This window comes from Trichosurus vulpecula, chromosome 2 (genome assembly GCF_011100635.1).
Source record: "Trichosurus vulpecula isolate mTriVul1 chromosome 2, mTriVul1.pri, whole genome shotgun sequence".
NCBI lineage: Eukaryota > Metazoa > Chordata > Mammalia > Diprotodontia > Phalangeridae > Trichosurus > Trichosurus vulpecula.
In genome coordinates this window covers 69798560-69817529 of record NC_050574.1, presented here as the reverse complement: position 1 = coordinate 69817529, position 18970 = coordinate 69798560, and the positions used below count along the sequence as shown (strand labels likewise).

The 18970-nt window shown below is 42.2% G+C and overlaps 1 protein-coding gene across 1 annotated transcript in view; it reads left to right on the top strand.

The window, feature by feature from the left end:
• The first annotated feature begins 694 nt into the window (after positions 1 to 694).
• Positions 695 to 18970, top strand: part of CTPS1 (CTP synthase 1) — a 37090-nt gene continuing 18814 nt past the window's right edge. The window contains exons 1-7 of the mRNA XM_036747423.1: positions 695 to 826; positions 4253 to 4433; positions 7773 to 7943; positions 11171 to 11271; positions 12473 to 12589; positions 12833 to 12916; positions 14203 to 14283. Coding sequence (XP_036603318.1) covers positions 4268 to 4433; positions 7773 to 7943; positions 11171 to 11271; positions 12473 to 12589; positions 12833 to 12916; positions 14203 to 14283 — 720 coding nt within the window. The 5' untranslated portion in view covers positions 695 to 826; positions 4253 to 4267. The remainder of the gene's footprint in view (positions 827 to 4252; positions 4434 to 7772; positions 7944 to 11170; positions 11272 to 12472; positions 12590 to 12832; positions 12917 to 14202; positions 14284 to 18970) is intronic.

Here is an 18970-nt window from a genome sequence, read left to right as displayed (position 1 = left end):
TCAAATCAGTACTGCCATTGCATTTGAAGGAGCTTGTCAAGCTCTTTGCCCACATCTCCACATGCCAGCCTGGTGACTTTCCAAAGAATCTGTTGTTCCGTAGGTTCGGTCATGTCAAGACTCTTCATGACCCCATTTGGGGTTTTCTTGGCAAAGATGCTGGAGTGGTTGCCATTTCCTCCTCCGGCTCATTTTACAGATGAGGAAACTGAGGCAAACAGGGCAAAGTGACTTACACAGCTAGTAAGTGTCTGAGGTCACATTTGGACTCAGGTCTTCCTCACTCCAGGCTCAGCGCTCTCTCCGCTGGGCCACGGAGCTCCCCCTCCAGGGGCTCCTGTGCCCCTTCTTGCTAAAAAGTTTCCTGCTGTCAGAAGGTAAGCTTCTTGAGGGCAGAGACTAAGCTCGTTTTGGTATCCAGAGAGCTCAGGACTCATTCATTCATGAGGGAGGTTGGGCTAGAGTGATGATCTCTAAGCACCTTAGTTCTAGCCCAGCACTCTAGGGTACCTGGGGCTCGAGGTCGGGAGGGCAGGTGGGGGGGAGGGGGGCGGAGATGGTGGAGGTAGGCGGGTCCTCGGCTCCTAGTCGGCCCGGAGCCCCCGCCCACGCCTGCGCACTAAGGCCCTCCCTGTCCCTCCGGGCCCCGCCCCTCCCCGTCGGCGGCCCCCCGCCCCGGGACCTGTGCGCGCGCACCGCCTCGCGCCCGCCTTCCCTCAAAGACTCCCGCTACGGCCCGCCCGGCTCTTCAGTGACCTGCGCGCGGCGGCCGCGGATGATCACAGTCGGGCGGCAGCACTGACGGGACTGGCGCTGCCACGGTCTGGTAGGCAGGGCCGCGCTTCACTCTGTTCCCAGCTGGGAGCCGAAGCTGGAGCCGGGGCCGGGAGGGCCGGGCTGGGCTGGGTTGAGCAGAAAAAGGCAATCGGCTTCGGAGCGCGGGGCTGCGGCGCCCGGCATCCTCCTTCCCTTCTCCCTTCTCCCTCCTCCCCCCTCCCCGAACCTCCCCCACCGCCTTCCCCGGCCTCGGTGACGGGCGTCTCTCTGGCCAATCGGGGGCCATGTGGCCGACCCTTCTGCCCAATGGGCTGCTTGCGTAACGGGCGGGGGGCGGGCCGTCTGGGGCCGCGGGCTCGCGGCTCCTCGCGCCGGCCGCGTGGCCGCAGCCACCGGGGTCTGGGCACCTTGGGGGCTTGGCTTCCTTCCGGTCCGCGGTGAGAGATGTGAGGAAAGTAAGGGGACGACCATTCCGACGGACCCTGTCCATCCACCTCTCCGCTCAGCCCCCACCCCACCTCATATGGAACCCCTGGGAATTGGCCGAAAGGGTCCGGCTTTAGGGAGACGGGAGAGCTAGTTTAGGTTGTCACCACCTTGCTGTGTGACCTTGGGCAAGTCACTGCCCCTCTCTGGTCCCCAGTTTTCTTCTCTGTAAAGCGGTGATTATAACACCGCCCAGATCTGCTTCTCTCCTTCAGGGTTCTTGTGGGTGTCAGGTGATATAATAGGTATGGAGGTGTTACTTAGACCCCCAAAGAGATCTTAGCAGTTTGCTGATGAAGAAAGGGATTCAAAGTGTGGAAGGGACTTCTGAAATTCACAGTCCTACTAGCGTGTGTAATAAAATGCTTCTCAAGCCTTTGATACAGGACCCCTCGGCTTCAATCCAGGGCTTTTACTCTTCTGGACTAATTGTGACCCGAGGAGAAATATGGGGGATTCCTGTTCAAAAGAGGGTCTTCAATTAGATAGATTCTGTGATGGTTGTGCTTGGTTGGGAATTCCAAGGGTAAGGATGCTTGGTACTTGCTAATTTCACTCTTGCCTGTTTCAGGAGGAAATTGGTGTGTCCTGAAAGCTGAGTTAACTTTCTGTGATGCTGTGGAATAGTTTGGTGCCTCTGAATTCTCCTTTCTTCCCATCCTGTGGTGTCCCACCCACTCTCTGCTTCCTGTCCTCTTCTCCCTTCTTTGGACTTTCCCTCACTTAGCTGGATTGTCTTTACCAGTAGCCCATCTTTCTTCCTCAAACTTAGTGGCTAGAGTGCTATATTAGGAATTGGGAGGGGCCTGGGCTTTAAGTCCCACCTCAGTCTGACACTAACAAATGGGGGCAAGTAAGTCACTTGTCTAGGAAGAGCCTAGGGCCTGGCACATTTGGTGCTTAATAAATGCTTGTTGATTGATGACCTATGAAAGGGATGTGGGTATAATAATACTTATAGTTTACATCATTATTCAGGGAATCAAACATGATAGCCACTTAAACATCAATGTTATTAATAATTAAGAAAAAGGAAGGATCTTTTTTGATATGGGAGTTTCTTGAGCCACATGAAATGAGCGACTAGCCCAGAGACACATAGCCAATGTCAGGCTAAATTTGACCTCATGTCTTTTGATTTCAGTACTTTATCCTTTCTATCATACTGTCCATTTTAATTAAAATAGTCTCTCAATTAATAGTGGCTCATTTCTTTATCCTTCAAAGGCCTTAGGAATTCCTTTCTTTATAGCAACCCTTTGAGGTACTTACGGTTGCAGAACATTTTGTATACCCATCTCATTTTAACCTCACAAGATCCTAACTGCCATAGTTAATACAAGGATGATTATTAGCACCATCTTGTTGAGGGAATGGGTTCCATGTGTCTAGAGGCTTGTCCTTTTATGCATAGTAAGCAAGTAAACAGTGGAGCTGTGGCTTAAACTAAGACTAAGCAAATTTTTCATTTTACTATTCTGCTTCTAACATAGGTAAATTTGTTTTATTAGGGACAAAACTCTTCCAGATGCATCTCATAGAATCTCAGTGTTAGAAGGGATCTGAGAAACCAACAAAGTCTAACCTATATTTAGCCCAGCGTATTAGTTGTGTGACCCCATCAGCCTCAGTTTCCTCATCTGTAAAATGAGGATGATAATAGCACCTACCTCCCAAGGTGGTTGTGAGGATAAAATGAGATAATATTGTTAAAGTGATTTTCAAACTTTAAAGCATCATAAAAATGCTAGCTGTTAGTAGCCCAGAATCCCTATTAGGGCATTGCTGACGAGTTGGCTGGCTTGATTTTTTTTGGTGAGGGAAAAGCCTACTACAGCTCCAAAGACAGCCTGTTTTATTTTTTGATGGCCCTAAGCAGTTCAAAGCTTTTCCCTTTTTTTCAAACCTATATCTACCTATTATAGTAACTGACAGGTGTTATTCCTAGTTCTGCCCTCTGGGGCCAAGCACAAAAAAAAAAATCCATTTCCTCTTCCACATGACAGCCTTCATAAAGCTATATCATATACTTGAAGACAGTACTTATGTCCTCCCTGCAGCCTTCTTTTGCCAGGCTACACATCCCGCTTTCCTTCTAGTTATCATCCGGCTTGGCTTCCCTGTCTCAGCATCCTGGTCACTCTATTTCTTTTCTAGTAAAGCAGTTTTTTAGAATGTTGAAGGAAGTCTCTTTTTTCTGGTGAAACAGTGTTTTAGTATGGGCTAGCATTGAACTTTGTGTATCACCTGGGGATCAGCTTAGCTAAATTGAGAGAGGTTCACTTACTGGATTAGCACAGGATAATGCATTTTCCTCTTGAAGCGGTCCTTCAAGGGTGTCCAGTGAATTGCTTAGGGGATGTGATCTGCATCAGTGGAAATCATGTGACTTCAGTGAAAATTGATCTATATATATTAATATTGATGTTAGAACATCCATACCTTGGCATAAAAAATTCTGGGAACGTAATCTAGTTCTGTTGTGTTTTCTGGGCGATAAGCACTGCAATTTGGCTTAATAGCTTTTGGAGGTTAATGGGACATTGGTACCACTCCATGCTGTTGGCTGAATCTTTCTCCATTTAAGAAAAATTTGTCAGTGGGTGACAGTACATTAGTGTTTGACTCCCAAAGTGTACCCAAGCCCTCAGTTCTGAAATTGTTTATCAAATATTTAGAACTGGGATCTCTGGTGAATTAACTCATAAATATGTAAAAATTGTATGGAAAATCTACACTAATTTCATTTCACTTTTTTCTGTACCTATTTAATCAAATGTAGAATGTAATTATCAATTTTATTTCATGTCAGTATAGTATTTTCTCCAAAAAGTTGATTTTCTAAAAATATTTTAATGGTACTCATTTTTATATTAGTGTCACTTCCTGGTGATTCTTGGATACCTACTTCTCAGAGAACCCTTTTTCCCTTGTAATAAATTATTTATTTTTATTCTAAAAAATACTTTTTTTCCCCTCTTTCCTTCAGGTCTTTTTGAATAAAATGAAGTACATTCTAGTTACTGGCGGTGTTATCTCAGGAATTGGAAAGGGGATCATTGCCAGTAGTGTTGGGACAATTTTGAAATCATGTGGCTTACATGTAACTTCAATTAAAATTGACCCATATATCAATATTGATGCCGGAACATTCTCTCCTTATGAGCATGGTAAGCAGCATCTTTTTTCGTTGTTGTTTAAAACAGTACGAATGTGTGGGAATACAAGGAAAAAGTCCTTTTACAAAACCTGTTGAGTTGTTACAGGTACTCTGACTAGCAGAATGTGTTCTTTCTCAGCAGGTCAGAGGGACACTATGTTTTAGGATATTCAAAGATTTGGGTCCTGTGGGAGCTGAAGCAGCAAGACTCCTTTTGGTAGCTGAATTTGAGAGCTGCTGGCAGGATTGCTGAACATGGATTTTTGTAGCTAAGCTAGGTTTGATGTTAACACATCGTGCAGCTGAAAGTTTTCAGACTGTAATAACAATGCTGCTTGCTGGTACTGTGGCTGTGTAAGACCAACACCACCAGCACACAGGAAGGCTGCTGGCACAAGTTCTTTGATCTGCTTTTCCAAGGAAAGTAACTTTAAAGGGTTAACAGTCTCACTTTAATCAAACATACATATATCATTCACTTAGTTCAGGGGGGAAACCCAGCACCCTGAACTTCAGAGCAAATACAAATAGATATTTTAAGTATACATTATATAAACAGAAAATAAGACACAGAGATCAACAGACAGATCTCTTACCTGTCTGTCCAAAGAATTACGTAGAGAGAGGTGCCAACATCTGGGTTTTCAAAGCCGGGGGACTCCAAAGGCTAATACCCAGAGTCCCAGCTGGTCAAATCACAGGACACTGTTCCAGTGAGTGAGAGCCCCAAACAGAACGCTTACTTCTGAGTTTATGTACTCTATTCAGGGTCAGAGGGAGTCACAACCATGCCACTCAAACCTATGAGAGCTAAGCTTTCTTGTTTCTTAAGCAGTCATCAAAGATCCCCTATTTAATCAAAGAAACAAAGGCCAGACTCATCAAAGGAGCTTGATTACCTCAGAGCTGCCAAGGAGAAAACAGTAAAAAAAAAAAAAAAAAAGTCCCATCCTAATTACCATCAAATCCTTTAAGAAGTAGAGCCCACACATTTAAGAATTTAAGAAACTAGGCATTTGGAACTTAGGAAGATGGGAAGCTGAAGGTTCACCAATTTCCTGAGTTATTGACTGTTGTTCAAGGTACAACAAGATTAAATTTTACATCATGCAGCTAGCTCTGAATTTGAAAGGTTTGGATACTTTTACTCTGAAGCACTTAGGTCAGATTCTCCTAGGACAAAAGCCTTCCGAATAAAAACATACATAAAAACCAGGTCTACTTATTGGAACAGTGATTAACATAAAATTCCCACATAGCAAGATAATTTGGACAGTGTCTCGAAGAATGTTTCTGGGAAATGTTTTTCCTTTTCTATGTAAGCTTATTCCTTACATGGATAGTCCAGTTAGCACTGCCCTGGAAAAAGCAGTACCAAGAGGTTAATGAAGAGAAACAGACACAGCTTCCTACTCCTTGAATCTTTTTGTGGTATAGCTAGGTGGCACGGTGGATAGAGTGCTGTAGTTGGACTCAGGAAGACCTGAGTTCAAATCCTGCCTTTTACTGGCTGTGTGACCCTGGGCAAATCACCTCACTTTCCTCTGTAAAATCAGGATGCTGGTATCTACCTTCTAGGGTTGCTGTGAGTCTCAAATGAGATAACATTTGTAAAGTGCTTTGCAAATTGTAAAGTGCTACATAAATGCCTTATTTGGATTTAGACTTGCTATCACACCTGGGCTGAAGCCTAAGTGATTACCTGAATGAATATACATATAAAACATGGGAAAGCTGACCGAAGTGGGTTTCCCCTGACACTGTAAGTCTATTGACTAGTTAGTGTGATTATGACATCTTTTTTTCTATCAAGTACTTCCAAAAAAGTATTTTCGAATTATCGCCCCAAGTACCACTGTTAGTACACAATCTGTTAGTTAAGAGTCAAGTCAGTAAGCATTTATCAAATTCCTACTGTGTGCCAAGCCCTTTGCTAAGCTTTAGGGATACAAAGAAATGGAAAAACAGGCCATACCCTCAAGAAGCTCACAGGCTTATGGAGGAGACAGCATACATACAGCTATGTACAAATAAGATATAGACAGGGTAAATTGGAGATAATTTTAGTGGGGAGGCACTAGTATCAAGGGGGATCAGGAAAGGCTTCTTAACGGAAGGGGAGATTTTATCTGGGACCTCCCTGAAGAAGCTAGGAGGCAGAGAAGAGGAGGGAGAGGATTCTAGGCATAAGGAATAGCCAGTGAAAACGCATGGAAGCTGGAGATGAAATGAAGTGTCTTTTCTGTAAAATAGCAAGGAAGCCTGTGTAACTGAACGCTGAGGGGAACAAGGTGTGAGCTATACTGGAACTATAGGAAGGAGCTAAGTTATGAAGGGTTTTAAAAACCAAACAGGACTTTAGGGGAGCCACTGGTGGCATCCACCAAAAAGTCAACTGTTATAATCTAAAATAATGTTAAAATAACTTTTTTCCCTTTGGTTGTCCTCTTGAATATTTGGAAATAGTAGTTATTGACAAGTTTTTTGGATATAAAATTTTATTGTAATGACATCTGAGCTATTTAATATTCATTCTGGGTGTGTAAAAATATAAATTGCTTTTTTGCTTAAACCCTCGTTTGATGCCCTTTTGTGGCATAAAAGTGACTTTGGGCTTTTTAAGGTTTTGCCAGCTTCCATCAAGCTGGAAAAGGAAGCTGTCAGTACAGGTCTGGAAATGGTCTGTATGTCTGTCTGAGGAGCAGCGTAGCTAAGTTGGAAGAGGGTTGGCCACCAGGTGATGGATTCTTTGGAAGATAAAGCCTTCTCATAAGATGTCACCTGCCTTGGTGGAGGGTAGAACCCACATAGATGACCACTTGGATACTGGTCAGGTTCTGCTTTGCTGCTTGCTTATTCTCCCAGAACTTGGATCTCATGGACTTTTCAGAGTTCTGATGTATAACCTGGTGTCCTTTTTAAAGGGGGGATGGGAGACAGTAACATATTTTTGGGTCATATTCTTGTGAAATGAGCCAGGCCATCGTGATTGATAATGTCACCCTGGGAGTTGTTGGTTGAATTTATGTATATGCTTCCAAGAGATCCACAGATGCTATAAAGACAGATGAAAAAATACTATTCCTCAGGGGATTTACATTCTAATAAATGGATACATCATGTACTTGAGAACGTACAAGTAACAAGGAGAGGGAATTTTTTTTTGGCCATTGGAGGAGGGCCCTTTATCCCTCTGTGTAGTTTTTGTTTTCCTGTCTGATGATATTTCACTACTTTAAGGAAAAACATGCAAAAATTGTTCTTTGAGGCAGTGACATGTTATGATTTTTCTATTCATACTGCCATACTCTGTGATTACTAACCTCAACTTCTTCAACATTTTCCTCAGGTGAAGTTTTTGTGCTTGATGATGGTGGGGAGGTAGACCTTGACCTGGGCAATTATGAACGGTTCCTTGACATCCGTCTCACCAAGGACAATAACCTGACCACTGGAAAGATTTACCAATATGTTATTAACAAGGAGCGGAAAGGAGACTACTTGGGAAAGACTGTCCAAGGTAATATTGGGTCTTACTTTGATTTGCTGTCCAAGGTAATACTGGATGTCTCTTGGGTTAGGGCATGTCTCGCCATCTCTCTGTCTGAAAACAGAAAGGACTCCTTTGATGTTGCAGAGCCCTGGTGTTATCCCAAGGGGCAGACTATTGCTTATATAAAACCTGTTCATGGGAGCTTCTTAGGTTGCTTTGTCTTTCAGTGTTCATATTCTTTTTATTGGTCTAATACAGCTGTTTCAAGTTAATATCAAGGAGTTCCTTCAAGGGATAAGATGAAACTGGATGGCTTAGAAATAATACGTTTGCCTTTCATTGCACGTTAATCACTTAAAGCTTATTCTTAGTTATGTTGAAGTTCCCTCAAAAATGAATTGAAAGAAGCTCCTGCTGTGGATAGCATTATCTTAAGCTGAAACCCCCACTTGAGCCTGACTAACATAACTCACCTGAATCTGAATACCTTTTATACAAAAATCCGGTGATGGATGCGAAACAATGAAGGTGACTAAGTAAAAGTAATAAAGGATGGGGTGTGTACATTGGATAATATGTGGAATTATCTCACAGTGGAAGGTAACTTTAATACTATCTATAATGTGTGAGCCTAGAGATAAGTGTTTTAGTAAGTAGTCTTGTCTCCTTTTGATCTAGTCCATAGCATGTAGGACCATGCACCTTTTTGAAGGCCTATGTTATACCAAAAAGCATTTTTATCAATATAGTTTAGTGGAAAGAGCACTGGATATGGGACCAGAGCCTCAGAATGTACTGTCAGATTCAGACTTGCATAGTTCTCTGTTTGGCCTTGGTCTAATCCAGAACCAACTGAATTTCAGAGAAGAGACTGTCTAATCCAAACCACACCTGAACAAGAATCCCTTCCAGAGCATGCACAGTAATCCAGTCTTTGCTGGAAACCTCCAGGAGGTTCATTACTCCTAAGGTGACACATTCCACTTGGGCAGCCCTAATTGGAAAGTTTTTCTTAACATCTAACTAAAGTTTGCTTCTTTGAAACTTCCCGTTGTTCTTAGTTTTGCTCTCTAGGGCCAAGCAGAACAAATCTAATTCCTTTTCCACATGACAACAGACTTTCAAATACTTAAGCACAGCATTATCTGTTCTCCACCCCCACCTCCACCCAGACCCAAGTTTTAAATCTTCCAGTTCCCTCAACTCATCCTCATGTGGCATGACCTAGACCTTGTCCTGTCTTGCTCCGCTCTTTACTCTCGAGCTTATTAATGTCCTTCCTAAAATTTGCTAAAAACACACCCCCTCCCCCACAACTGGACACAATACCAGGACAATACTTCCCTGATCCTATTTACCAGTGGTGTCAAACTCAGGTACAAACAGATCTCAGAAAACCACAAATTAACATTATCTAGGTTGTATTGTATTTTTTATTTTGTTAAACATTTCCCAATTATATTTTAATCTAGTTTGGGCCTCACTGGCTAAATTTTGCAACTAGGAGTTTGACACCTGGCATACACTGTTTTTCTTAATGCAGCCTCAACGTAAGTAAGGTTGGATCAGCTTTTTTGCTTCCATATCACAAATGTTCATTGAATTTTCAGTCTACTAAAGTAAACTCCTAAATCTTTTTTGGATTAACTGCTGTCTCACCACCCCTTCTGGAATTTGGTTGTGAAGGTGGTTTCTTAAATGTTGTAAACTTCATCTTATTGGATGTTGGTCAGTGTTCTAGCCTGTCAGCACATTTTTGAATTTTTACTGTTATACAGTATGTTAGTAATACTGCCCACCTTTTTATCACCTGCAAATTTGAAAGCACACCATTTATGTCCTTTTCTGAGTCTTCGATAAACACATTTAACACATCCATTTCAAACCAGGGCACGCCACCAGAGATTTCCTTCGATGTTGTCACGCTATTACTGTTGCCCACTGACTGCTCTTGAGGTCAGGATATTCAAGCGGTTCTTTGATTTTTTTTCCTTTCAATTATTCAAAGCTAAGTATTGAATATCAGTACAACTAAATTTGCCTGGTAATTCTGTATCAATTAATTAAATTAAGTCCAAAGTGATCTTGATTTTCAGTCTCTTGCCTCTAAGACCTCACCGGGATTCTTTGTCCATTTTTCTTTATGTGGTCTTAGTAATGTGTGTCATTCTTCTAGTTCCTTTTCTCTTTGGCACCATTTCACAAAGGCTTTTCCAGATTTCTTTGTATTCTTTTGTATTTGTCAGTCTTAATTACATTACAATGTTCCATGACATCAATTTACCACAATCTATTTATTTAACCATTCTCCTGTTGCTGGGCTTTTAGTTTGTTTCCATTTTTTCATGCTTACATGTGTTGTCATTAAGATCTTTGGACAAACACCTCATTGAAGTGCTTTTGAATCTACCTGATTGTACTGTCGCAGTCTCCATCTTTCTTTCTCCTCCATAGTCACATCAGAGACCCTGTCAGATGTTTTGTTGACAGCTAAGTAGCTCACTTCTAGAGCACTGAACACGTCTGGCAGTCTAATAACCTCTAGGAAGCCTGCCAAAAAGGAATGAGCTTGTGTTCTTGAGGAAGCCGTGCTGGGTCTTTGATCAGCACTTCCGTTCCTACATGACCGCTTAACTTCTGGGCCTCAGTTTGGTTCTTACTGAAAATGAAGGTGTACTAGATTGGATCTTTGAGGTCCCTTAGAACGCCAAAGCCCATGATCCTGTCATAGGTGCGATGGCACTCTCTTGGGTTCTGTAGAAAATGAGCTAAACCACGTGGGTGCCAAGGAATCAGTGATTTTAACCAATTAGGTCGATTTTCTCCTTGCCTTGTAAACCTCTGGACCATAGTGGTGGCTAGGCTAGGCCAAGTGGAAAGAAATTGGACAGCTGGACTAAAGAACTGTTCTTGTAGTAGTAGTAGTAGTTCTCTGTACTTGAAAGAGTTGTAACATTGCCAGCTCGGTGGACCATGGGGAAGGCTGATGTACCCGGACAGCTGTGTGAGAGCAGAGCTGTAGAGTGGCCTTGAGGGGATGGACAGGCTTAAGGATTCGATGTTTACAGGGTTTTATGCTATTTACCTGTGGATAATTAGCTTGAATTTGATTCTTTAATATTTTATCTTCTACCTTTTGATTTACTTAGAGCAGATACATTTATTTTTGAACAAAATTATCAAACTTTATCTGTTTAGCTGAGTATGATTGCTATTGCAAAAGTCTAAGTTGCACATTTTTTCCTTTTTTCTAGTTGTCCCTCACATCACAGATGCAATACAAGAGTGGGTAATGAGACAGGCGTTAATTCCTGTAGATGAAGATGGCATAAAACCTCAAGTGTGCGTGATTGAGGTTTGTACATTCTTCTAATCTTCCTTAGTCCTGGGCCACCAGTGGACATAGATTTATCTTGTATATCTCCCTAGCCAGTCCTGGGCATCCAGCAAAACATTCCATTGGAAGTACTGAAACCTCCTGCCTGTTCCCTATACTGTTTTAGCTGAAAGGAAGGTAGCACTAGTCATGCCTTGGGGTTGCTGGCTCAGATGCTTATAACTCAAATGTTAGCATGAACAAGGCACTTCCTTCTTTATGAAATGAGGATGATAACACTTGTACGACTTCTACTCCACTGTGCTGAAAGCCCTTTGAAATTTTAAAGGGCTATAGAGATGGGAGCTCTCATGATGCTCTGTGTAGGTCCAGCATCTTACCGTGGAAGTGATGCTAAGTTCTGCAGAGGCTTTGAGACCGGGTGAGGCAGTGCATTGTATGCATCTGTCTGAGGACGAGTTACCGGCAAGATTGGCCCCAAGGGATTGTTTTGGCCACAGTCACTCAAAAGATTGAGGGGTTGAGATCTGCCCCTAGGTATCCACACTAATGAAATTAGGGACCTTGGAATTTTGGAGGCTACAGCAACATGAAACCTCTACTAGGTCATAAGGTACAGGCAAACTGGCAGTATGAGTGTGCCCACTGATAAAATCATAGAAGCAGGTATTAATAGTAGATATTTTCTCGAATAAAAATAATTTATGGTAACATTTCTTAAGTTAATTGGACCATAGAAATGTTGAAATATTATTGTTATTAATTATTATAAGAAACAATAATTCCTCCAACTATTACATCTCAGTGTAATTTCAAAGCTAGGAGGAGGCCAGTGCTCCAGCTGTCTTGGTTTGTATTCTGCAGGCAAAGTTATCACCTGGGAGATAAGAATTAGGCAAGTTTTCTTTGTGACTGACCCTTTCACATAGAGGATCACTTATCTCTGTCTTGCCTAATTTTGTTTTTCCCTGACTTAAGTGTGGAGAGAGCCAGAATAGCCTTGGAAGGATCTTGTCCAAAATAATTGACATTATAGCTCATGAAAATGTGGTATTCCTGATGATTGTCAGTGTATGTCGTTATCAGAGAATCCGTTGCTACTCAGCTTATTTGACTGAGATAACAGATTTTTTAATAAACTGCTGCTCAAAGAGAGAGAAAGGGAATGGAAAAATTGAAGACTTAATGATGTGCTTCTAAAATCACTTTGTGCTTCCAGCTTGGAGGGACGGTAGGAGATATAGAAAGCATGCACTTCATCGAAGCCTTCCGCCAGTTTCAATTCAAAGTCAAACGAGAAAACTTCTGCAACATTCATGTCAGCCTAGTTCCACAGGTGAGGAGCTGGGAACTTTAGGAGGAACCTGAGAAGGTGGAGAGGACTGTTTGTACACTAAGGGGTAGTTTGATTTTGTCTTCTGTTCCATAGGAAAAAGGAAAGAGAAAGAACTGATTCCTTTGGCTATTAGAGCAAACGAGAACCAAGCACATTATCTTCACACTTTTAGCGTTTAAGGAAAATATCAACTATTCAATTCCATATATAAAGAAAACACCTTTTTTTCCTCTTGTAAAATAGCCAAGCTCTACAGGTGAACAGAAGACCAAACCTACCCAGAATAGTGTTCGTGAACTCAGAGGACTTGGACTTTCACCAGATTTGGTAATTTTTCTAAATCCTTTGCACTAGATTAAATTTTAGTCTTAAATGTGTGGCTAAAATTATTCTTAGCTAGAAATGAACAAAAACTTTTTTGGTGGGATGGGATAATTTTAATGCCTCTTAATAATAGAGTGCCCTCTAAAATCATCTGACACGTGCTTGGTAGGCATGGCCCCTCAGCTCTTGAAGCTCCGTGCCAGCTCTCGCTGTGGCATTTCTTTTGGTTGTTTAGTCGTTTCAGTTATGTCTGACTCTTCATAACCCCGTTTTAGGGTTTTCTTGGCAAAGCTACTGGAGTGGTTTGCCATTTCCTTTTCCAGCTCACTTTACAGATGAGGAAACTGAGGCAAACAAGGTGATGTGACTTGCCCAGGGTCACATAACTAGTAAGTTTCTGACTCAGGAGACTGAGTTTTTTAACTCCAGGCCTGGTAATCTATCTGCTGTGCTAACTGCCCCTAGTAGCATATCTTATCAGGCTAGAAAGATTTTGAGTACGGGCCTGGCATTGGATTTTTAATCAGGGTCCATTGCCTCTGGCCATCCAAGCTAGGTGCACAATGCTCTAATCACTAGAATGTTGTCATATTGTTTGACTGCCATTACTAAGGCATAAAGGGGATATGAACTGTATTGGTGTGGATCAGCTGCACATGCGATTAATATTGTAGATCTTTGAAGTATATTAATTGATAATAGAAATTTCCTTCAATGACATTATACTTTATGGTAACATTTTCCAAATTAATTTTGTATGGGATTGAAGTTGAAGAATATCTCTAGGACAAAGGTGGATTGGGCAGATTTTGGAGCAGAATGTCAGATGTTAAACCTTATCTTCCTATTCCTCTCTCCAAAAGGTCATATAATTTTAACACATAGTATTATAGAAGGCAGTATATTCTGATTTTCCCACATTGAACTCTCTTCCCATTGTGAGAACCACTCAAAGTTCACAGAACACGCTTCGGAAGGCATGTTGTGGCTAGTGTTGTGTTGTCTTCTGTACTATCCTATCTCTGATCACTTAAAAAGGAATAGGCATTCCGCTCTTGTAGCTCATTAAATAGTCCTCATTTGGGTTCTCATTTCTTGGCCTGCCTTCAGTTTTGGAGCTATGAAATTTAGCTGAAAATAGACAAGGGGGCATTTTCAAGTTTCTCCAGAATCTGGTAGGAACATTTATACACTGTAATGAAATGATACCTTTTTGTATCAGCTCGAATGACAATGTTTGTGTGTTCTTAATTTCCTCTGCTCAATTGTGTCCTCATTTTTTGGGCTAGGTGGTGTGCAGATGCTCCAATCCTCTTGACACCTCAGTGAAGGAGAAGATATCCATGTTCTGTCATGTCGAGCCAGAGCAAGTAAGTGTTTGGTCCCAGATCCTCTTATTTGGGAAATTGAGTAGGATAAGAGTTATTAAACAGCTTGAGACAATAAGTGTTTCCTAGAATTCCTGTTTTTAACTTAATACACACTTGGCTAGGGGGACCTTTGTCCCTTTTTGTGTGTGGAATGATACAATGGAAGGAATGGTGGATTTGGAATTAGAAGGCTTCTTCCACGTAGTAGTTGTATGACCATGGGTAAATCCTTTGACTTCTGAGTAACTGCCCTGTATACATCTCACATGGCTGGTATGCAGTGAAAAAGTCCTTTGCAGAGAGTGCTAGTGAAATATAGGGGCAGGGGTTGTTATTTCTGTTAATGGAGGAGTCATTGCTACTGCTCTGACCAATTCCCACCAAAGTTATTTCTAGGGATCCCTTTGATTCGCGTAAGGGAGTGCCACAATCTGACCCAGGGACCTCTGGGCCTCAATTTCCCCATATATAAAATGAATTGAACCACTAGATGATCTTTAAGGTCTCCTCCAACCTTAAGGTTCTGTGATTTTGTGTGTTTAAAGTCATCGCATTTAATTTTGGATTATGTTTATGTACTTGCCTATGGTATGGGTGTTTGATAGAATTTATAACCTTTCAGAGTAATGAAGCTCTACTGAAGCCTTCCAGAGGGATAAGGAAAGCTGTCCAGCTTCCCTAACTGTTAGCAAACATTTCTTGACCGACTGCTGCATGTGAGATGCTTTTGTGCACTGTGAGATACAAAGTTGTTTACTTCAGGTTTCCTCTGTCTGGGTAGCAGAAGGGATGGCCGGGAGGAAGGAGTCCAGACTATTTTAGCTTCCGTTAGTCTGTAGGCCATACTTGGAGTAAGAGTGAATCGAGGGTAGAGGGAAAGATAGAGGGGTCTAACTGAAGTACATAAATTTCAGTTTAATTGGATACTGTAGTAGTAATTTATTTGGTGCATTCTTCCTAGTGAATTGTGTGGGTGGTTTGGGTCACTTTGGAGTGAGTCAGGTTTAGCAGAGTCTATATAGATTGACTTTGATTGTCATTATTTTAAGATCTTTTCTGTAGTTTTTCAATAATAAAAAAATCTGCATTTTCTATAGTTCTTAGGAGATGGATGTGCCAAGATGGATGTGGGGTTGAGCTCTGCCTACCCCAGAGAGGTAGAATTTTTGATACTTAATGAGGAATATGGGCATTTTCTCCCTGCCTCCTTCAGATGATGGGTTTCTTCAGAGGTTGTCGAATGACTGACACATTCCGTGTGCATATATACGTAGTGTGACTTTTTGTATCTAACATGACAATTTTTTAAGCCAATGTAGGAGATTTGGTTGCTCATCCCAGCCACTGGCTAGCTAGGTGACCTTGGCAGGTAGTCCAGTGTAGTATTGCATGAAGAGCCTTGGACTAGCAGTCAGGAGACCTGACTGACTTCTTCCTGGCTCTTCCCACTGACTTACTCTGGACAAGTCAGCTTTCCTGAGCTGTCATCAAATGAGGCAGTTTTCAAATGTTAATTAGTCCATCTATTTCTGCGTTGATTAATAATCTTTCTAATTCTCAGTTTCCTCAGTTTTGAAGTGGAGGGGTTGGGCTAATTGATTTCCCTTCCAGCTCTAACAACATACAGATAAGTGGTCAGATAACTTTTGCTTGAAGACCTTCAAGCAAGGGGATCCCACCACCCCTCAAGGCAGCCCATTCAGCCTTTGGTGTGACCTGGAGCAAGCCGCTTAATCTCCGCACCCTAGTTTTCTCATGTAACTCCTTGTACTATCTTTCCCTCAGGCTTATTAGAAGAAAAGAGCTTTGTAAACTTCAGTGAAAGTCCACCATTGTAGGCAGAAAAAAATTCATATGGTCATTTTTCATTATAAAGGATAGTACATAGTTTATCAGCATTAAATAGAAATGGCAATATATTTTTTACATTCATCTAATTGTACTTTATACTTTGGAGAGCAAGGCATTACCAGTCTGATCCTCCCCCTCTAGACAGAAATGCTAATTCTCAGGACTAACTTCCTGGCAAGAAGTAGGTTCACAAATTTCTTTTTCCCCTAGGTCTGTGATGCAACCTGGGTACAGCATGTAGAGAAATGCCCTTAGACTGGAAGGGGACCAGCTTTTTAATTCTCATTAATGGTCTGTACTTCAGTAGCCATTTAGATTCTTTGAAGACTTACTGTAATGGAAAACTTATTCCTTTCTAAGGCAGCCCATTCTACTTTGGGGCTTCTTTCATTATTAGACCTTTTTCACCCTGTCCCAGTTCCAATAATCTAGTTCTCTGAGGATGGTCCAGACTGATAATCATCTGGGTCCAATTAAACACTTAATTAGGAAAAAAACCAATTAGGGGCCTGTGCATCAGAAGCCCCTTACAAATGCACATGTCTGAGGACACATGAAATAATAACCAGATTTCTATTATAGTCGTGGAAAGGGGACCTTTAACCTTAGCTCTACCAAAGCAGAACTGAAAGGTTTCTGCTGTTTGAGACTTCTTATTAACCACCAGTCATACAGCACTTTGAAGTTTACAGAGCACCTTCCAAATGTTATCTGTTCTGTCCTCACACCAATCCTGGGAAGTAGGTGTGATTATTCCCAGTTTACAGATGAGGAAACTGAGTCAGAAGTTAAGTGACTTGCCCAAGGTCATGAAGATAGTAGATGTGTGAGGTGGGATTCAGACTTGGGTCTTCCCTGAAGGCCTATTTGTGTCTACTGTACCACATAGCTTTGGGTTCAAGTTAGGGTGATTGGATAAGCCTGCCAACTAGATGACGGTTCATATCAGAGGTCACCAAGAAAGGCTGGATACTGGTGTAGTACATGGAACCAGGCACTTAATATTTTGTCACTCATCCCTTCATTCATATCATCCCTCCACCTGGGTCCAGGGAAAGTCAAGTCATCAAGCATTAATAAGTGCTTGCTCTGTGCCAGACAATGCTAAGCACTGGGGCTACAAAGAACGGAGAAAACAGACCCTGACCTCACATGCTTACATGCTAATGGGGGAGACATGGAAACAATCCATGTACACAAGATGTGGTAAATTGGAGGTAATCGCAGAGGGAAGGCACTAGCAGTGGGGGTGGGGAAGGACCTAGAAAGGCTTTCTGTAAAAGGTAGAATTTGAACTGAGTCTTGAAGGAAGCCAGGTCTCAGAGATGAGAAGGGAATACATTCTAGGCCTGGGGGACAGCCATTGAAAAGGTGAAGAGGTGGAAGATGGGCCTGTCTTATGTGAGGAAAAACAAGGAGGCTGCTGTTGCAGGATCATAGGGCATGTGGAAGGGAGTAAGGTAGAAGAATGGAAGGTTGTGGAGGACTTGAAAAACCAAGCAGGATTTTACATTTGATTCTAGAGGTAATAGGGAGCCACTGGAGCTTACTGAGCAGGGGATGACATGGTCAGTCCTGCACTTGAACTTTAGGGAGGTCGCTTTGGTAGCCAAGTGGAGGATGGATTGGAGTGGAGAGAGATTTCAGGCAGGGAGACCAACCAGAAGCCTGTTGCAGTAGACCAGGCAGGAAGTGATGAGGGCTGTATCCAGAGTTTTAAAGGAAAGGAGATTTTGAGAGGTGGTGGAGAGGAGGAATTGCATCCCAGGCATTTGGGATGGCCAATGCATTGGTGTAGAGATGGGAAACGGAGTATCCTTTGGGAGGAATCTAGTGAACGCCAGGCTGGCTGGTTGGCAGGTGATGGGAGGGGTACTAATGTGTAACAACATTGGAAAGAGGTTGGGGCCAGCTTGTGATAGGCTTTTTAAAAGCCAAACCTCTAAAAATCTTAACTTCAAGTAAGTAATTTAGCCAGAAAATACTTTCTAGTCCTGTGTCCTTAACTGATCTGTGTAGAGCCATGACCATGGCTTAGTGGATCATACTCCTATCTCACTCATTTGGCTCTCTATACATATACATTCACGTGTTGTCTCGGGCCCAGTCTCCTTAACTAGGAGTATTTCCTTCCTGGTCCCTCTGACTCTCTAAGGACCAGTGGTCTTTGGCCAGGCCCCAATTTAGTTACCTTTGGTGGGATGACTTCTTAGAAAGAAAGCAAGGATTATAAACCATGCCTGATATAATTTCCTTCCTTGGGGAAGTTCCTTTTGTACTAGTCTTCCAAGTTCCCATGATTAGAGCTAGATTCAAGTTGGTTTCCTAACCTTTTCCTTGTGTCCCTCATCTATTCCCCAAGAGTTTCCATCTTCTTATAAAAGGTAATGGTCAGTTCCAAAAATGTTGACAGACAACTTGTGGATAGAGATTTTTCTAAGTCACATCTACCGGTGATACCACTAGCAGATCCCAGCATAGAAACCCTGTTGTTTTTCTTACAGAAGTTTGTAGAATCTTAGAGCTGGAAGGAAATTCAGTGGCATTTAATCCAAAGTGATGCTAATGAGGAGGATTCCATTGCCAGACCTGTTCTTCCATTACATCTAGAGGCCAGAATTGCTCCTAAACTGGTGTCTTACGCTACTAGCTTTAGCTGTATGTTTTTGGTACATGCATTACTCCTACAGACCCTTTTTTTTTTTTTAAAAAAAATTGTAATTTGGGTCCACATCGGTCAGAATGGGCCCGACTGGATTCAGGGGGTGGGGGAGAAAGGAATCAGTTCCATGTTTGTCTTGGGATATTGGGGCCTTAATGGCTGATTGTGAAGCTC